At 42.9% G+C, this 18,937-nt stretch overlaps 1 protein-coding gene across 2 annotated transcripts in view; it reads right to left on the bottom strand.

Moving 5' to 3' along the window:
* Positions 1-18,937, bottom strand: part of Shroom2 (shroom family member 2) — a 133,077-nt gene that overhangs the window by 56,042 nt on the left and 58,098 nt on the right. For both annotated transcript variants that reach the window (XM_071606471.1, XM_071606472.1), the window contains exon 2: positions 14,487-14,638. In XM_071606471.1, coding sequence (XP_071462572.1) covers positions 14,487-14,638 — 152 coding nt within the window. The remainder of the gene's footprint in view (positions 1-14,486; positions 14,639-18,937) is intronic.

Here is an 18,937-nt window from a genome sequence, read left to right as displayed (position 1 = left end):
AAAATGCATCTCACCTGGCTCATGTCTTTGGGAGCTGTCCGAAGATAAGGAGCAATGCCCAGTGAAGCAAGAAAGGAATGCAAACCCACCCAGAGGCTCCTTTGTAAAAAGATGACACACAATGTAAGTGTCTCTTTCACAAAGAAAGAGTCCACAGTGAGGACACTCAGGAGGGCTACCTAATACACAGCAAAGATGCTTGGAAAAAAGGTTATCCTCCTCTGTACTAGCACTGAAAATGCCAGAGCTATTGGGAACAGAGAAATTTCTCTCATTTATGTGCTCTGAATTTCCTGGTGCATCACAAACATAACTGGAAATCAACCAAGGGTCAGGCTGGTTGCTCTTCATCAGCACTTCTGATGCCTGGCAACAGCTGCCTTTGAAGAGAAGCACCTGCATGCTGCTTCCTATTCAAAGGCCCTGGAGTTGGGGACAGAGTGCTCTGGCGCCATCTAGAGCTCACCCATACTCATGGTCCCACTGGCTCTGTTTACCCACTCCTAGGCAGCAGTGAAACTTAAAGAACAGGAGATTTGAGATTCCCTTCTCAATAAGATACAAAGTGAAGCGGCTTTAAACTACCTGATCCACGGAAGCACAGGAAACAATGAGCAGGCCACAGACATTCTGCAGTATGTGCCATGGTAAGACAGTCAAGCACCTTGATGCTGGGGCCTCTGAATGCACCAAGTTTGTACCCACTTCCCCACACCACAAAATGAATAACAAAGATTTCACCAATAATGTTCTAATGATTCCTTACAAAAAATGAAAGAGGCTGAGCACAGTGGCCATGCCTGAATTCCAGTGACCTGGTGGGGCTGAAGCAGGAGGACTACAAGTTCAAAGCCAGCTTCAGCAACTTAATGAGATCCTTTCTCAAAAAAAAAAAAAAAAACAGAAAGGGCTGGGGATGTGGCTCAGTGGTTAAGCACCCCTGAGTTCAATCCTTGTTACAAAGAGAGAGAAAAAGAGAGACAATTTCCAGGGTTTTCCTGAAATCCTTTCCCATACACTCACAAATTCTACACCAAAACTGATTTAATTTTTTTCCTCCGTGGTCCTGAGGACTGAACTCAGGCTCGCGGTACACTTACTGTAATTTTTAAAAACAATTTTATATGCTAGGAAATCTTTAGGGACTTTTTTTTAAAGACAGCATTCAGATCAAAAATACAAAAACAATGCTAAGATGTCACTGACAATGAAACATAACAGATTTAGATGTCAAATATTCTGTTTCATTTTACTGTTAGAAGGACTGCTTCAGTGAAATCTTTATTATTCATGCAGAAGGACAGAATCCCTTCCCTTTCCTCCAAAAAGAAAAGAAAAAATCTTATTAGTGTTGGGGTATTTTCATAAACTTTTAGAAGAAAAGATATACCAACCCCTAAAATAAATACAATTGTCTTCCATTACACCCTCTCCCTCCCCAAATCAGTTGAGAGTAATAGGAAGTGCTGGCTGGGGGCTAGGCTGATCAGCTGGGAGGTGGGGGTGGCTTCAGGATGGAGGGGATGTCTTGGCCTGCACTCAGGAAAGGGAAGACTTCTTGCTCTCCAGGAATCAGAAGTTGGAAAGGCCTTGTTATAAAGGGTGGAGTAGTGTCATGAGCCATCCATGGGCTGTGTGTATGAGCTATGCGCATTGGAGCTATATGAGGGGCAGGTGCGGCATTGCACACTGATTGGGCTGTGAGATGCAACTGCGCCTTTCCTCTTGCTCTGCCTGTGATCCCACACAGCACCTGAGATGGGTGTGACTTGCCAAGATGTCAATCAATCTGCTGACTGCAAGACATCATGAAGCAAGACTCCACCTTTGAAATCTTATCCCCTTCCTTATTTGGTGCAGAACATTCCTTCGAATCTTCTTTGTGGGTCCCCCGCTATAAAAATAGATTCTGGATGCACGCTCTTTTTCCCAGCTGACTCACAGAGCCACCCTACCCTCAATCTGAGAAACGCATGTTTGTGTGTTGCGTGATTTCTTTGCCGTTTTCTTATCCTAATGTTGAAGCCAGCTCTTTTAAACCTAGCTCATCTCGTCAGTGCGGCAGCTGGCGAGAGGGTAGCGAAGAATTGAATATACTCCAGGGGCTCAGTGACTGGAACAAGTTCCAGGGCTTGGAGAGTGTAGACAGGGTGCACAGGCCTGGAGGGGCAAGTCTCATAGAGAGCACAGGCAAGTAGGATGCTTTGGAATCCTTGGGGTGGGGAAGAGGGGGAAAGAGCTAGCCCCGGGGCAATGCATATATCTAATTATTTAAATAAATAAAATACACCTTCCTAAAACATGAAATGAGCCCTGGCTCTGACCTTGTGCTTCCTCCCTTCCGCCAAGCCTCTACCTTTACCTCTCCAAGTCTGTCTCTACCACTTGCCAAATTAACCTCCCAGCAGCACAGCTCTAGCCAGATCTTCTCCCTCCCTTACTCCACAACCAATAGCTGCTCCACAGAAGGATGCCCATGCTCCCAGGTCCTCCAACATCTAGCCCAGCAGTTCATGAGAGCACAGCTTGGGCTTTCAGTATCACTAGGGGACTTGTAGATAAAGTAAATTCTTAGGACCAGTGTCAGGATCTCAGGGCTTTCTTGGGTCAAATGTGTTTACTCTAGCTCCACACGATCTCTTCCCTCCCCCTTCAAGCCTCCCTTTCACTTCTTCCCCTTTGCCACTCTTTTAAACTGACAGCTCTGGTTTCCAGTTTGAGCGCATCTCATATAGCTCACATAGATTTGTGATCTACATCTCAAACCTGGCCTTAGAAGGATGGTTGCACTGCCCTGTCCTCAGAAAAGGCTGTCCTGGGGTCTACATCCACCCTTTTCTCTTTTGGAGTCACCACTTGTCGGAGTTTTCTGGCTCATGCCTTATTGGCCCACTCAGCTGTGGGCTTCCAGAAGGCAGGACCTACTGGGAAGATTTCAGGCCCAGCTGGAGTGCTTCCACACGAGTTAAATGAATGTACAAAATATGTGCATTAGAGCATACTCTAAAGGGTAACTCCCTGTGTGTGTGTTTACTGGAAGAAAAAAGCAGACTAGCCCCGAATGGCATTGGGAGAAGATTTATATGGCAGTACATTCTTTTCCTGGGCAGTGGTACAGACAGGTGCCATGATGTGGATGGTGACATCATGTCTGATAAGATCTATGGTCCTGGGCTGGGGTTCTGGCTCAGTGGTACAGCACTCGCCTAGCACAGGTGAGGCCATGGGTTCGATTTTCAGCACCACAAAAAAATAAATTAATTAATTAAAGATATTGTGTCCAACTACAACTAAAAAATGAATATTAAAAAAAAAATATTTTTAAAAAAAGATCTATGGTCCCATGGGATAAGAATCAAGTAGTTCCCGCCTTCATACATGAAAATAAGGAAAGATAAAAATTCCCAGATGACCTCAGTAGCTGAAACTGATACAAAACATCAAAGTTGCATTTTCAGCAAAGGCAGCAGCATTCACACAGGTTGAAAGCCTTGGAGAGCTTCTCTGCCCAGCAGCTTTCTGTGCCTGTCCCCCAGGAAGAATAAGCAAGCCCACTGGTCACACCTCCGGTGTTCCTTCCAGAACTCTGGCAGGATCCACTGTGGAGCAATGGCACAAAATGAACACCCCACCAGGACGTGAGGTTGGAGCACACCCAAGTGACTCGTTTCTTCTATCAGCTGTTACTTGTTCATTTCTACAAGCCCACTAATGTCTCCCTGTACCCAAGCCACCTGGGTCCAAAAGCACATTTCCCCACTATCCAACAGTCTAAAAAGGCACCAACAAAACATCCCCACTACATTTCAATAGAACAGATGTGTTGGCAAAGAAACTCAAAGACATTCAATGTGCAGCTATTAGTATCATAAATAGCCCTAAGGGTTAGCAACAGAGCCAATGAGTCTTATACATAAGAATAAACACCAAAAAAAAAAAATTTAAATAAGGTAAAGCTATGCCAAAAAAAAAAAAAGCAACAAGAGATTGTAAATTGCTATCCCTCAAAAGCCATATGTAGGGCTGGGGGTGTAGTGCTCACTTAGCATGTATGCACTGGCTTCAACCCCCAGCACTGCAAAAATAATAATAAATAAGAAATGCTACATGTAAAGAGACCTACCTATGTACATAAACGTGAAGAAAAAGTAAAGAGGCCCCATGACATTCATCTACCTAGCCTGCCATGGAATTCTGCCCATTATCCAAAGTCCATGCTAATTAACTGCATCTTCACGATTTGTCCACAAATTCCCTTTGTGGAGTCTTTGGTTACTTTTAGCATCCCCAGATCAAAAGCCAGTAAATTAAGAAGACATTTCTCTTAGAGAAAGGAACACGGAGTAGGGATATACACCTGAACTGTGAAGTTTAGAGAAAATAACACAAGAAAGATATCAGTCATGGGGCTGAGGTTGTGGTTCAGCGGTAGAGTACTCGCCTAGCATGTGCGAGGTGCTGGATTCAATCCTTAGCACCACATAAAAATAAAAACAAATAGAAATAAAGGTATTGTGTCGAACTACAACTAAAAAAAATTAAAAAAAAAAAAAGACATCAGTCACAAAGTGGCAAAGAAATGTTAGCCAGGACTATGGAAAGAGATGGCATTCTGCTTTAAAGTCAGAAAAAAATAAGGTCCAAGAAATTTACAAGAATTCATCTGAATACAAAGTATGGGTCCTGCTGCTGAAGGTTATTGGAATTGGCAACAGTCAAATGCTGTCCCACCAGGTGCAGTGATGCATGCTTGTAATCCCAGTGACTGAAGAGGCTGAGGCAAGAGGATCACAAGACTAAGGCCAGCCTCAGCAACTCAGCAAGACCTCAGCAACTCAGAAAGAACCCCTCTCAAGAGAAAATAAATAAATAAATAAGAAGAAGAAGGCTGGAGATGTAGTTCAGTGGTAAAAACAAAACAAACAAACAAAAAAAACACCTATTCTGATAGAAATAATATTTCTCCAAAAGAAGACTATCATTTTAATCCATACTCTCTACGATCCTTTACATACTTGGAGAACTATTCAATAATACCATATATGTACAGTCACTATGGTAAACTGCCAGTCTTCTTGCTAACTGGCTGTTAAAAATGTTCACCTATTTTATCATATAGAATCACTAAGGATGGAAGGCACTCTTGCCTTGCATTAGCGTCAAGTCACAGAATGGCCCTCTTTATCCTTTATGTAATGAAACACAGGGACTGGGGGTGTAGCTCAGTGGTAGAGTGTTTGCCTATCATACCTGAGGCCTTCAGTTCCAGCCTCAGCACTGCAAAAATTAAATAATTAATGAACTATAGTCATGGTTGGAAAATTCAAGAAGGAATGCTCAAGTAAGATCTGTAACCTCCTCTTACTTACCTTGCTCTATCTTATTAAATGCAAACAATCCCACCACAATAGTTTCGACAGTACAGCCATCCTTTAAGGTGAAAGGCAGCTCTGCCTGCCATGCCCCATGATATCCAAGACGCTGACTATCCCACCTGACCACCAACGGTCTGGACACAGGAATGACCTGAGCTATCTGAAGAACACATTTCACAACAACAGCTGTGCCACAGTGGTCAACCTTCTGCAAATACCTCCTGAACACGTGTCCATGACACCACTTTGGTTAAAGAGGCCTTCAGACTCTCAACTTCCACCAACTGGCTTTCTTTCATGATAAATCAAGCTCCCAGGCACTGTTCTAGGTGGGTTTTATGAGGGTGTGGGTGGGGATGACAAACTCTAGGGGAAGGGCGTGGTATGTTCCAGCAGAGGCATGAAGCTGTTCTCGTGGTGAGCATGTTCTCCACCTAAATGAAGCAAGCAATGCAGAATCAAACCAAACTTTCCTTAATAGGACACCTATTGCACAAGAGTTGAAATCAAGAATCAACAAATGGGACGAATTCAAACTAAAAAGTTTTTTCTTGGCAAGAGAAATAATATGTGAGGTAAATAGGGAGCCTATATCCTGGCTACATCCTGGGAACAAATTTTTACCCCTCACACTTCAGATAGACCTCTAATCTCTAGAGTATACAAAGAACTCAAAAAGTTAAACAACAAAAAAAATAAATAACCCAATCAACAAATGGGCCAAGGACCTGAACAGACACTTCTCAGAGGAGGACATACAATCAATCAACAAATACACAAAAAAATGCTCACCATCTCTAGCAATACGAGAAATGCAAATTAAAACTACTCTAAGATACCATCTCACTCCAGTCAGAATGGCAGCCATTATGAAGTCAAACAACAAGTGTTGGCGAGGATGCAGGGGGAAAAGGTACACTTGTACATTGCTGGTGGGACTGCACATTGGTGCAGCCAATTTGGAAAGCAGTATGGAGATTCCTTGGAAAGCTGGTAATGGAACCACCATTTGACCCTGCTATTCCCCTTCTCGAACTATACCCAAAAGACCTAAAAAGAGCATACTACAGGACACAGCCACATCAATGTTATAAACATTATAAGAAGCACAATTCACAATAGCTAGACTGTGGAACCAACCTAGATGTCCTTCAATAGATAAATGGATAAAAAAAAAAATGTGGCATTTATACACAATGGAATATTACTCAGCACTAAAAAAAATAATAAAATCATGGCATTTGCAGGGAAATGGATGGCATTAGAGCAGATTATGCTAAGTGAAATTAGCCAATCCTTAAAAAACAAATGCCGAATGTCTTCTCTGATAGGGGGGGGGGGGGACGACTCAAAATGGGATAGGGAGGAAGAGCATGAGAAGAAGACTACCACTAAATAGGGAAGAGAGGTGGGAGGGAAAAGGAGGGAGAAGGGGAATTGCAAAATAAAATAAAAAGACACACACATACATAAAAAAAATAGTTACGCATGCCCCCTGCTTTCTAAAAAATGCCAATGCCAAATGTTAGGCTTCTTTTCTCCCCCAAAGACTCTCTGCCTTGAACCCAAGGGGTGTATATGATTGGACTTTGGGCTTAACAGAAAAATTCTCTCTTTTTTTTTTTTTTTTTTTGAGTGGGGGGGTGGGGGTCCTGGGGAACTGAACCCGGGGCACTCAGCTACTGAGCCACATCCCCTGCCCTATTTTGTATTTTATTTAGAGACAAGGTCTCACTGAGTTGCTTAGTGCCTTGCTTTTGCTAAGGCTGGCTTTGAACTCGCGATTCTCCTATCTCAGCCTCCAGAGCCACTGGGATTACAGGCATGTGCCACCACTATGCCTGGCCTTCACAGGCAAATTCTAAGACGTGACCTCTATACAAGCTTCGTGACCTCTCCAGCAGCCATCTGCTCCCAGCTCTACCAATGCAACCTCTTCCTCACCCCTTGGCCACAAGCTGAAAGTGGATTTCTACTTGGACAAAACAGCACAGAGGAGCTGAGGCCCACAGGTGCAGCTATAGTTGAGGACGGGGCAGATAGAGAGGGGGACCCTTCAGTGGGTGCAGTTGGGGTGGACAGAGCCTCGGGAGCCACCTGTTCCTTAGGAGTGACAACGAGGTTGGGTGTTAACGCTGGACATAAGCTGAACATAACATAAGCCTCCTGCCTGTAAAGCCCATTACAAGGTCAGAGCCCAGGGAGACCCCAGGATCCCAGCACTCCCAAGTCTCAGGACATTCCTAGAGGCTTCTCTCCACACCCTCATCAAGACACTTCTCTTTCCAACTTGGAATTTGGCCAGCACAGAGAAACTTTTTCTCCTAAAGCCAAGGGCTGTGAATCATTAGAGCAACTCCTTAAAAAAATAAAATAAATAAGGCTAGGGGTGGTAGCTCAATGTAGAGCGGGTGCTTAGCATGCATGAGGTCATGGGTTCAGTTTCTAGCAGAAGGAAGAAAAGAAAGAAAAATTGACATCATTATTAACGCTGTGATTAATTTCTCAATTCCTTAAAACTCCAAATGAACTTAGTCTGTTCTCTGTGAACCCAGTTATGCAATATTCACATTCCTCTAGAAATCTCAAATAAACAAAAATAAATAAAATGCTATGTGTGTGTGTTAACACATTAGATGCCACCGATATTTCCAAACTCAACTTTATAAACACCATTTGCGTGCCCTGGTTATCAGTATGAACAGATACAGACAGGTCTCATTAAAGGCCCTGTTCTTTTATCACAATGAATGAAGAAAGAATTGAAAAACAATAACTTACCATTCTCTACTTGATTTATAATATGAAACATCTCCCATAATCAACAAAGCCATCTGATTAAATTATGTAAGCCACATACTAAGTCTAACTCCAAAGAGAAGTAAGTCCCAAATAAAACAATTCTGATCTATGTGATTTACTTTTTTCTCTGATTTTACTTAATCAAAACAATACTGGATGATAGCCCAAACAAGTCAGGATGCTCATCCGATGTAAATCTCAGTGTCTCATTTGTGTTAAGTAGAAAATAAACACATAAGCCTCCAGAGACTCACAGAATTGAGACCTACCCACACCCACAAGTAAACAATGTCAGCGCACCCTCCAAAGCAGGGTTTCACCCCCCAGCATCCCCCAATAGGAGCATACCCTCCAAATAAACAGTCTGAACACACACACACATGAATACATGAACACACACACATACACACATACACACATACACACACACACACACCACATTTTTCCCCATGAAGAGCTCTCTGGAAAGAAGGGGAGAGATGCAACCTGCTGATGTCTCAGCCAGCCCCTTACTCCTTACACTGTGGCTCACGGGAACATCTGTGTGATCAATGTTGGGGCCACAGGGCCACCTGCTCCAGGACAGCTCCATGGAGCCAGGGACAGAGGGGAGCACTGCACAGTGGCAGTTTGAAGCAGAAGTCAAAGCGAATTTGTAATATCGGAGACGGGATGCATATGGAAAGAAACGTGCTCTGAACAAGCAAGAATGTTGTTATTCTATCTGAAGTCTTGTTTCTTCAAATATGTGACCACTGGACAGCATCTCAGGAACCCTTACAGCCTCCTGCAAAAAGCCTTACCATCTCCTTTGGTGTTAATCGGCTCCTGAATGCAAGCTTAGTGGATGTAATTAGGTCCACAGAAGGTTTAAGGGCACCAGCAAAGAGGCAGAGAATGGCACAAATCAACCCTGTGGTCGATTCCACCCCAAGGAAACTGCTTGCAACTCAGGATGGGGTCCAGAAAAAACAGAGTGAGATTAAGGATGGGGCGGCAGGTATATTATAATGTAAATTTAGAAAAATATTATTATAATATATATTATAATGTAAATTTAGAAAAAAATCAAGAGTAATTTTGAGCTTTAGAAAATAAGTTATGATGTGATATTTAATAGAAATATCCCTAAGGCATTTGAAAATATAGGTACCTTTTAGGAAATGAAATTATAATAATTTGCCTCTGGTTTTAGAAAAATGGGTGATGTGTCCCCCAAACTGTTAGTGACCATTTGAGGGCATCAAACAGCAACAGCAATGACATGACCTCTGGCACTAAGGAAGCAGGACAAGCCCAATAGAGCCAGGTGACATCCTTCCCACAGCAATGGGTTTATCTATTGGGTGAAGACAATCAGGAAAACGCCAAAGTGCCTCCCAGTTTCTGTCCTTGGCCTTCTCTCCAAGCACATTTACTTAAGCCAGTGAGCAACACAACCACCAGAGGCACCCAGCCAAACAACCTGTGGCCTTCCAAGATCCCAGAGCTCAGGTCCATTCCACACCCAACCATCAGGATCTCCAGGGATGGGCCTAGGCACCTACAGAAACAGTGCAGATGACAACTGCACAAACACACAACATCCCTGAACTCTCCTCAAAAGGTACATTTCCTTGACCAAGGCAAAGACAAAGGAACAAACCACCCAGGAGGGAGAAGAGAAAGGCAGAGATGCTTGACTCTCAGCTCTCCTCCAAACCCCACAACTGATCACTTCCAAGACAGTCACCCATCTACCCACCCCCATTTCATGGGCCGTGGACACACCTGGACATGGCGAAGAACACACATGCAAGATCTTAGAGGGAATGACTGATGTAAGCACTTTGCTTCCTGCTAACCCTGCCTGGGAGAGAGAAAGCACTCCCCTTCAACTATCTAGGAAAGGGCAGGGGGCAGTGGCACACTCCTGTAATACTAGTGGCTCAGGAGGCTGAGGAGGAGGATCTCGAGTTCAAAGCCAGTCTTAGCAACTTAGTGAGGCCCTAAGCAACTCAGCGAGACCTTGTCTCTAAATAGAATGCAAAATAGGGCTGGGGATGTGTATCAGTGGTTATGCACCCATGGGTTCAATCCCTGGTACCAAAAAAAAAAGACAAAGGAACAAACCACTTTTGTTGTTTGTAAAGGAATAAATCTTTATTGGGGGGTGGGGGGATATCTCTATGTCTTCTCAGGCATAACTTTTTTTATTTTTTAAACTATTCAAAAAATTTTTAGTTGTAAATGGACACAAAAAAACCTTCATTTTATTTATTTTTATGCTGTGCTGAGGATCAAACCCAGTGCCTCACACATACTAGGCAAGCTCTTTACCACCAAGCCACAACCCACGCCTCAAGCATGGCTTCTTGATGCTGATCTTCCCCATGCTGCATGAAACAAGATCCCACCACTCCGGTAAAAATGGTCCACCTCATCTTTTCCCAGCAGCTTGGTCTCCAAAAATGAAATAAGCATACAAAACAAGACAACCAGCAGCTGTGCTAAGGGGAAGGGAGTTTGTGGCTAAACTACTATTCAAATGTTTATGACAGCCGGTCAGCCAGGTGTGGTAGCACACACCTGTAATTCCAGCAATTTGGGCGGCTGTGGCAGGAGAAAATTCAAAGCCAGCCTCAGCAATTTAGTAAGACTCTGTCTCCCCCTAACCCAACAAAAAGGACTGGGGCGGTAGGTAGCTCAGTGGTAGAGGGCCTCTGGGTTCAATCTCCAGTGCCACCAAAAACAAACAAACAAAAACCATGGCCGCATGTGCTTTAAACAGAGGTATCAGTTCTTAGGCACCTCAGTTGGGCAGGTACATTGACATAAGGACTGGGCCACCTAATCTACCACTTGGTCATGCTTTCAAGTAGGGCAATATACAATAGTTATGTGTTAACTAGATACTCACCCCCACCCTTAGTACTGGGGATCGAATGCAGGGCCTCTGAACATAGCCTACCACTGAGCTACACCCCGCCTTAGCACAGTCAGTCTTGGAGCTCTACATAAAACACTAATCAATGCTAACTGATCCACAGAGATAGAAGATCGATTAGTGGTTATTTGGGGATGAAGAAAGAAGACGGTAGGGAGATTAAAACTCAGATAAAGAAAATATGTCCCCAGCTTTAAGAACAATTTTATGCCAGGTGCAGTGGCACATGCATGTAATCCCAGCAGTTTAGGAGGCTAAGGCAGGAGTATCCCCAATTCAAAGCCAGCCTCAGTGACTTAGTGAGCCCCAGTCTCAAATAAAAAATAAAAAGGGCTGGGAATGTAGCTCAGTGGTCAAGTGCTTCTGGTTTCAATCTCCAGTTATCCCTCCACCCCCCAAAATTAAAAGTACTTACTGGTGCTTTTGCAATAAAAGTTTTACAAGTCCTCATTATGTACATCTTTAAGAGTAGTCATTCGCCATGTGCAAAGGTGACAGCAACAAATCCTAATATTAACTAATTTAATGGCTTAGAAAATTTTCCTTCACATCTCCCTACTTTTCCTCCCTCAGGGCTGAGGACCAAACCCAGGGCCTTGGATGTGCTAGGCAAGTACTCTGCCACTGAGCTGAATCCCAAACACCAAATATTACTTGTGTGGTGCTGGGGATGGAACCCAGTGTCTTGGACAGGCTAGGCAAGTACTCTACCAGAAAGCCACATCCCCAGTCCTTCCTTCACATCTCTGAACAAAACACCATGTCAAACTTTTTTCTGCCCAACTGGGGGAAAACAAACAAATAAACGAAAAAAACCCTACATCAGCTGGGTGTGGCGGTGAACACCTATAATCCCAGCAACTCAGGAGGATCCCAAGTTCAAAGCCAGCCTCAGCAACAGCAAGGCGCAAAGCAACTTAGTAAGACCCTGTCTTGAAATAAAATACAAAATAGAGATGGGGTTGTGGCTCAGTGGGTTGAGTGCCCCTGAGTTCAATCCTTGGTACCAAAAACAACCCCCCCCCCCCCAAAAAAAAACCCCTACATCTATATTAAAAGGTAACACAAATTATTATTTTTTTAATATTTATTTTTTAGTTGTAGCTGGACATAATATCTTTATTTTATGTCATGCTGAGGATCAAACCCAGGGCCTCGCACATGCTAGGCGAGCGCTCTACCGCTGAACCACAATCCCAGCCCCTATACAAATTATTTTGATAAATTTTAAAACATCTGAGTACGTTATTTAAAGTGTGTTTGAAAATAAATTTGTTTGAATAAACTTTTGTTTTTACATATTGTTCTACATGTTAAAGTATTAAATCCTATGTAAACTTCACAATCTGTACTCCCCTTGTTTAAAGGAAACTGAGTTGTGAAATGCAAAGTGGGGGTTTTACATAGTGACTCCCATCAGTCCTTCAGGGCAAAAGTTTAGGTCCCTTTCCTGAGAGTCTTTTAAATACCTACCCAGCTAAATCAGCCAGCAGGTGCCCTGTGGCCTCCTCTTTCCCTCTCAGGTGGCACTGATGCTTTCCTTTGAAAAGGTTTCACATTATAGTACCTCTAGTTGAAAAAAGAATTATATATATTGTACTTCTAAACACATGAAACGATGCCCAGTTTCACTCATAGTGACAGAAATTCAAACATACGTGATAAAAACAATTTTTCACCTATCACATTCATAGAGAAAAAAAAACAAACAGAAGACTCTGTACAAGATACGATGCAGAAAAACAAGTGATCTGAGGTCTCTAGAATGTCTATCAAAGTTCACAATGTATTTATCTTCTGACTCCAAAATTCCCCAGCTAGGAATTCAGATGCACAGAGAGACCCTGGTGACACAAAACTTGGCCACTGTGTTGACTAAGCTGATGTCTTCCCCACCAAAGAGAGTCAGAGGAAAACAAAGAATGAGTTTCTATGTTTTAAAGGCTCTGGCAGAAGAAGAGGAAAACTGCCATCTGTCTGGGGGATGGGGGATGATCCACAGAGATGGTTCTAAATACATCTGACCTCTGCAAAAATAAGCTTCTCTTCCCATCATCATCCCTTGTGAGTCTAAGTGAATCAACAGATTGCTTTCCAAGCATTAATGAGGTGGCCCCCAAGGAATGACAGCGCCTCTCATAGCCCACTCTCCCCGCCCAGAGGCTCAGAAACTGCCATGATGAGTTACAAGGATTTGTTGAAAAGGTCTTCAGGAAGAGCACGCACCTCTTAAAGAGGAGGAGGATAAATGAAGGAACATATTCCCTTCCTCATTTCTGAACCTCCACCTTAGATGCTGTTTGAGGCAAACAAAGCACACATACACACACACACACACACACACACACACACACACACACTCTTCAGAGTATGTTTTCAAGTCTGTGCTAAAATGTTGAAATAAATGCTTGACTCAATTTACTCATTAAAATTTACTTTCAGGGATTGGGGATGTGGCTCAAGTGGTTGCCTAGCATGTGTGAGGCACTGGGTTCGATTCTCAGCACCATATAAAAGTAAAATAAAGATATTATGTCTACCTAAAACTAAAAATTAAATATTAAAAAAAATTTTACTGCCAGCTTTGGAAGAATGTATTAATTCGGTCAAAAAGGACATGCAGACACTTGCTTTGAATCAGCCAAATACAAAATGTAGAGAACGATTTCTAAGAAGCTCTTGGGTGGTGCCCAGGAGTATCATGTTCGTCCCTGTATAAAAGCATCATATTCCTGAGTGCTGAGAATCATCCACGCTCCTAACAACAATTTAGTTGGTAAGAATAAGCATCTTGCTCCCCCAGACCTCAGAACAGTACTAGGCCTCTGGTTGCTGGGCAGCACCCTCTCTTCCCAACATAAAAACTAAAATCAGCAGCCTGCCACCTTGTGTAAACAGCAGGCAACAACATATCGTCTCACTGGGAGCACAAGCATAGCTTTCTATCTGCAAAGAAAATAATCTACATATTATCCAAGAAAAGATACAAGAACTCAATAGACTTAATTTAAAAAAAAAAAAATTGGTGTTGGGTTCATCCTTTGCCAAGGAATACAGTCACAGCCCTTCACCTCCAAGTTTCTGCATCCCTAACTTCTAATGGATTTTTTTTAAAAAAAGAAAGTGTTTGCATACACAAAAAATTGCATCTGTACTAAAGATCTATAGACTTTCCCCCATCATTCCCTAAATCAATATAATATAATAACTACTGACAGAACATTTACATTATGTTAGGTATTATAAATCATCTAGACACGACTTAAAGCATACAGGAAGGAGGACATGGGAAACCTATATGCAAATATTACACCATGTAGAAGGGATAGAAGGGACAGACACTTCTGCTTATCTTGGTAAACACAAGGAGGCACGGATCTTACCTTTTGACCACCAACTTAAGGGTCTTATGGGATCCTTTCACCAGACAAATAGCTTCCTGTCTAAACCCTGAGAGACCAATGTCATTGATGCCCACAATCTCGTCTCCAGCCAGCAACTTGTCCACAGCTGCCGCTTTACTTCCTTCTTCAATCTGTAACAGAGAAAGAAACATATCCCATAAGCCTCACGAAGGAGCAAGTGATTCCTGAGAAAAAGCGAAGAACGCGGAATGCAGCTAGAAATACTACATGCCCTGGGGTACATGCAGCTCATGGGTCCTCCAGACTGGCTTCAGGATTACCACAAGAGAAGGACCCATTTGGGGCCAGGAAGTCTGGAGTGACCAGGACCCCTGAGGCTGACCAAGTCCCCACCGAGCAGACCAGTGATGCATGAACACACTGTTTCTTTCACCCAACCATTACCTGGTCTGCCTCCCCACAGAAGTGGAAGGCTGATCAATGAAGGAAATGGAAAAGTTCAGAAACAACCATAATGAAAATACGGACTCCAAAATTATGGATTAATTTTCTAGATTTCCTTTACCCAAACAAAAATTTTGGACCATTTTTATTATTCACAGAACTGCACAACCATCACCACTACCAATTTCTGAACATTTCCCGAAGCCCATAAGAAAGCTCAAGCTCATTAGCAACCACTTTCCAACCCTCCCAGGCCCTGGCAATCACTATAAAGGGACTTTCTGTGTCTACTACAGATGTGTCCAAGTTGGAAAATAGACATAAATGGAATCGTGAAGTATGTGGCCTTTACTGTTTGGCTTCTTTCACTTAGCATAATGCCTTCAAGGTTGATCCATATTATTGCATGTATTAATACTTCATTTCTGTTTATGGCTGAATTAAATTCCATGGTATGAATAAGCTACATTTTGTTTATCCATTCATCAGGTAATAAACAAGTTGTTTCTACTTTGGGCTACTAGGAACAATGCTGCCATGAACACTGGTGTACACATTTTTGTGTGGACACTTTTTCATTTCTATCATGTATGGACCTTGCAGTAGAAACGCTGAGTCCTACAGTAACTATGTCTGACATTTTGAGGAACTACCAGACTAGTTTCTAAAGCAACTGCAACACCTCCCACTGGCAGTGCATGAAGGTTCCAAGTTGTCCACGTTTGCTAGCAATGACCATCTGTTTTTTATAAAGGTCTTAGTCAGATTATTATACTAAGCTGTTTATACTAAGATATTTACTACTCTGCACTAAACAGAGTGCTCTGAATATGTCTTCAATGGCTCTGCAAAAGCTTGAAATGTGGATTTGGGGGTATGGGTCAATGGTAGAGCACTTGCACCATGTGCACATACGCTGGGTTTGATCCCCAGCACTGTGCACACAAACACACATAAGCACACAAAAAAAGAAACAGGCTTGAATGTTATCCATTTGATGATCATTTTCATCCTGAGAAAGACTGATCTTAACCAGTTTTTCTTACACTATAATAATACAACTCGGTAGCAATTCTCCCCAGTCTACCTGAGCAATTCACCTCAGTTGATAAGCCTATTTTCTGTACAAGTGATTGGCAAACTGTGGCTAGTGAGCCCAATCCAACCAGCTGCCTTCCTGCTGCTGCTCCTGTTGTTCACAATTAAAGTTTTATCTGAACAGAGCCACACCTATTTATTGACACACTGCTACTGGGCAGCACTGAGTCCTATGAACCAAAAAGGCAAAAATACTTACTAGTTGAATACTTCTAACAAGGTCTGACAACTCCTGTTTTATCTCTCAAAGCTTTACAAACTGTGAAGAAACCCAGTAGAGGTGCGGGAGATGCTTCCAGATCATTGGTGTAGTTTGAAAGTTCAGGGCTCCATGATTGGAGGCCTCAGTTAACCTGAGGATAACCTCTCCAAAACTCAGCCCAAAGTGCTCATGAAACAGCCTACAATGGATGCCTGGGCCATGACTCTACACATTTTCCTGAAATTCTACATCCCAGGACAACTAAATTCTGAGGCTAAAAAGCAATTATTTGCCGGGCACATTGGCACATGCCTGTAATCCCAGTGGCTCAGGAAGCAGAGGCAGGAGGATCATGAGTTCAAAGCCAGCCTCGACAAAAGCGAGGCGCAAGCAACGCAGTGAGACATTGTCACTAAATAAAATACAGAATAGGGCTGGGGATGGGGCTCAGTGGCTGAGTGCCCTGAGTTCAATCCCAGGTACCCATCCCCACTCCCAAAAAGGCAATTATTTGCTGCAGTGCCATACATATACAAAATTGAAAGAACTAACAAAAATATGAAGCAATTAGTTCCACTCACAACTGGCTTCAAAAATCAAGATAATTCTATCCCAGTGTCATAGCAGGTAGATTGTAAGTATATCCACCTGCCCAAAAGTGCACTCTCAGCCATCTCAGTCAAGATGCACTGGGCACCTGGTTTTGACAGGTCCCATGCAAGAGATACAATGGCCATCCAGGTAGAAGGGCTAGTGGGCAGCTGGCTGGCTGGGGATGGGGCCAGGGAAAGATGGCCTACACTTGGGTGACCAATGATAAAAAGCACTTAAAGCCTGGGGTTGGGGTTGAGGGGTATTAAGAGAAAATGTCCAGTCAGAAAACAGACCATGGAGGATGGTTGAATACCCAGAAACAATCCTGGGCCCCCAACATTAGTGGAAGACAGAGTACCCCAAATCCCAGAAGATATATGTGAATAAATGAGTCATGGAAACTCACCCTAACCCAAAGTACATGAAGCAGATGAAGGGAGAGTGAGGCTGGTTCCAGGGAGGACCCCCAACACTCAAGCTGGGTCACTCAGGGTCACTGACTAAAGTCAGCCTGCAGAATCCTGATAAAGAGCCCATGTATCCAGTAGACGTCCAAGACCATGATGGGTGGGCTGAGAAACAACCTCGTGTTGATTTTGCCTTTAAGCAATTACACATTCCAGATGGAAACAACCCGAATGTCAATCAACAAATGAATGGATAAGTAAAATCTGGTATGTGTACACAATGGAGTATTATCCAGCTTTTTTAAAAAAGGACAATTTGTTACATGGTATAACATGGATGAACCTTAAGGGCATTATTCTAAATGAAATAAGCCAATCACAAAAAGACAAATACTGTATATCCCACTACATGAGGTACCTAGGAGTCAAACACAGACAGAAAGTAGAAGGATGGTTGCCAAGGACAGGGAAGAGGAGGGAATGGGGAGTCTGTGTTTAATGGACAACAAGTTTCAGTTTAGGAGGATGGAAAGTTCTCAAAACAGACACTGGTGATGGGTATACAGCTGCAATTAATGCCACTGAATTATATACTTAAAAACAGCAACAGGCGGGCTGGGGATGTAGCTCAAGCGGTAGCGCGCTCGCCTGGCATGCGTGCGGCCCGGGTTCGACCCTCAGCACCACATACTAACAAAGATGTTGTGTCTGCCGGAAAAATAAAGTAAATAAATATAAAAAAAAAAAAAAAACAGCAACAGGCATGGTGGTGCATGCCTGTAATCCCAGCTGCTCAGGAGGCTGAGGCAGGAGGATCATGTTCAAAGCTAGCCTCAGCAACAGTAAGGCACTAAGCAACTCAGTGAGATCCTGTCTCTAAATAAAATACAAAATAGGGCTGGAGATGTGGTCAATGGCTGAGTGCCCCTGAGTTCAAACCCTGCTACCAAAAAATGGCAGGGGGGGCTAGGATTTGATGTGTCTTTTACCACGAAAAAAATGCATTCCTCAATATTTAAAAACAAGAAAACTATTTCCCAGTGTAAGAATAATATGTGCCAAACAAGTGGGTTCTTCTCCCTGATATGAATCTGGGTACTACAAGAAAATCTTTAGGCAAAACCATGATGGCTAGAGACTTTCAGGGTCTTGGGATTGTTTTGAAGCAGGCACATTACCTGTGTCTGACTCAACCTTTACAGCTGGGGTTCTCAGTCTCATTCTCACAAACACTTGTTATAACAAGTCCTGCGAGATGGTTGCAGAGTACTGCCAACTAAGGACTCTGTTCACCTACACTAGAGAGGATAATATCTTGTTATTTCTCATCTGCAAAGCTCCCTATAGTTCCTCCACTAGTAATGAAGATCACTTTCCAAAATAGCCACCTGCCTTTTCAAACCACACTCCACCTACATTTCCCAACAAAAGTGTTTGGATTTGGGAGTAGTATCCCAACACCCATCACCATCAATGGCTTCCTTGCCAAGTATCTCTAGGATATTTATTGTACTCATGGAGAAAGTACTCAGAAATGAAAAAGTTTGCAAAACTTTATGCTCTAGACACATCTAACTCTAAAGTTCTGTTGAGTTAATTAGGCTTGAACTTGATGAAGAACAAACCTAAGTTGGTACTGTTTTTCATAGGAGAATACTATAACTGTCAGCTTTCCCATGGTAAATACAACATGCATTACAGAATTACAAAATGATGCTTATTTT

The sequence above is a fragment of the Marmota flaviventris genome, chromosome X (genome assembly GCF_047511675.1).
Source record: "Marmota flaviventris isolate mMarFla1 chromosome X, mMarFla1.hap1, whole genome shotgun sequence".
Taxonomy (NCBI): domain Eukaryota; kingdom Metazoa; phylum Chordata; class Mammalia; order Rodentia; family Sciuridae; genus Marmota; species Marmota flaviventris.
Note: the sequence above shows the minus strand (reverse complement) of the source record. Positions and strands in the feature narration are given on the sequence as shown.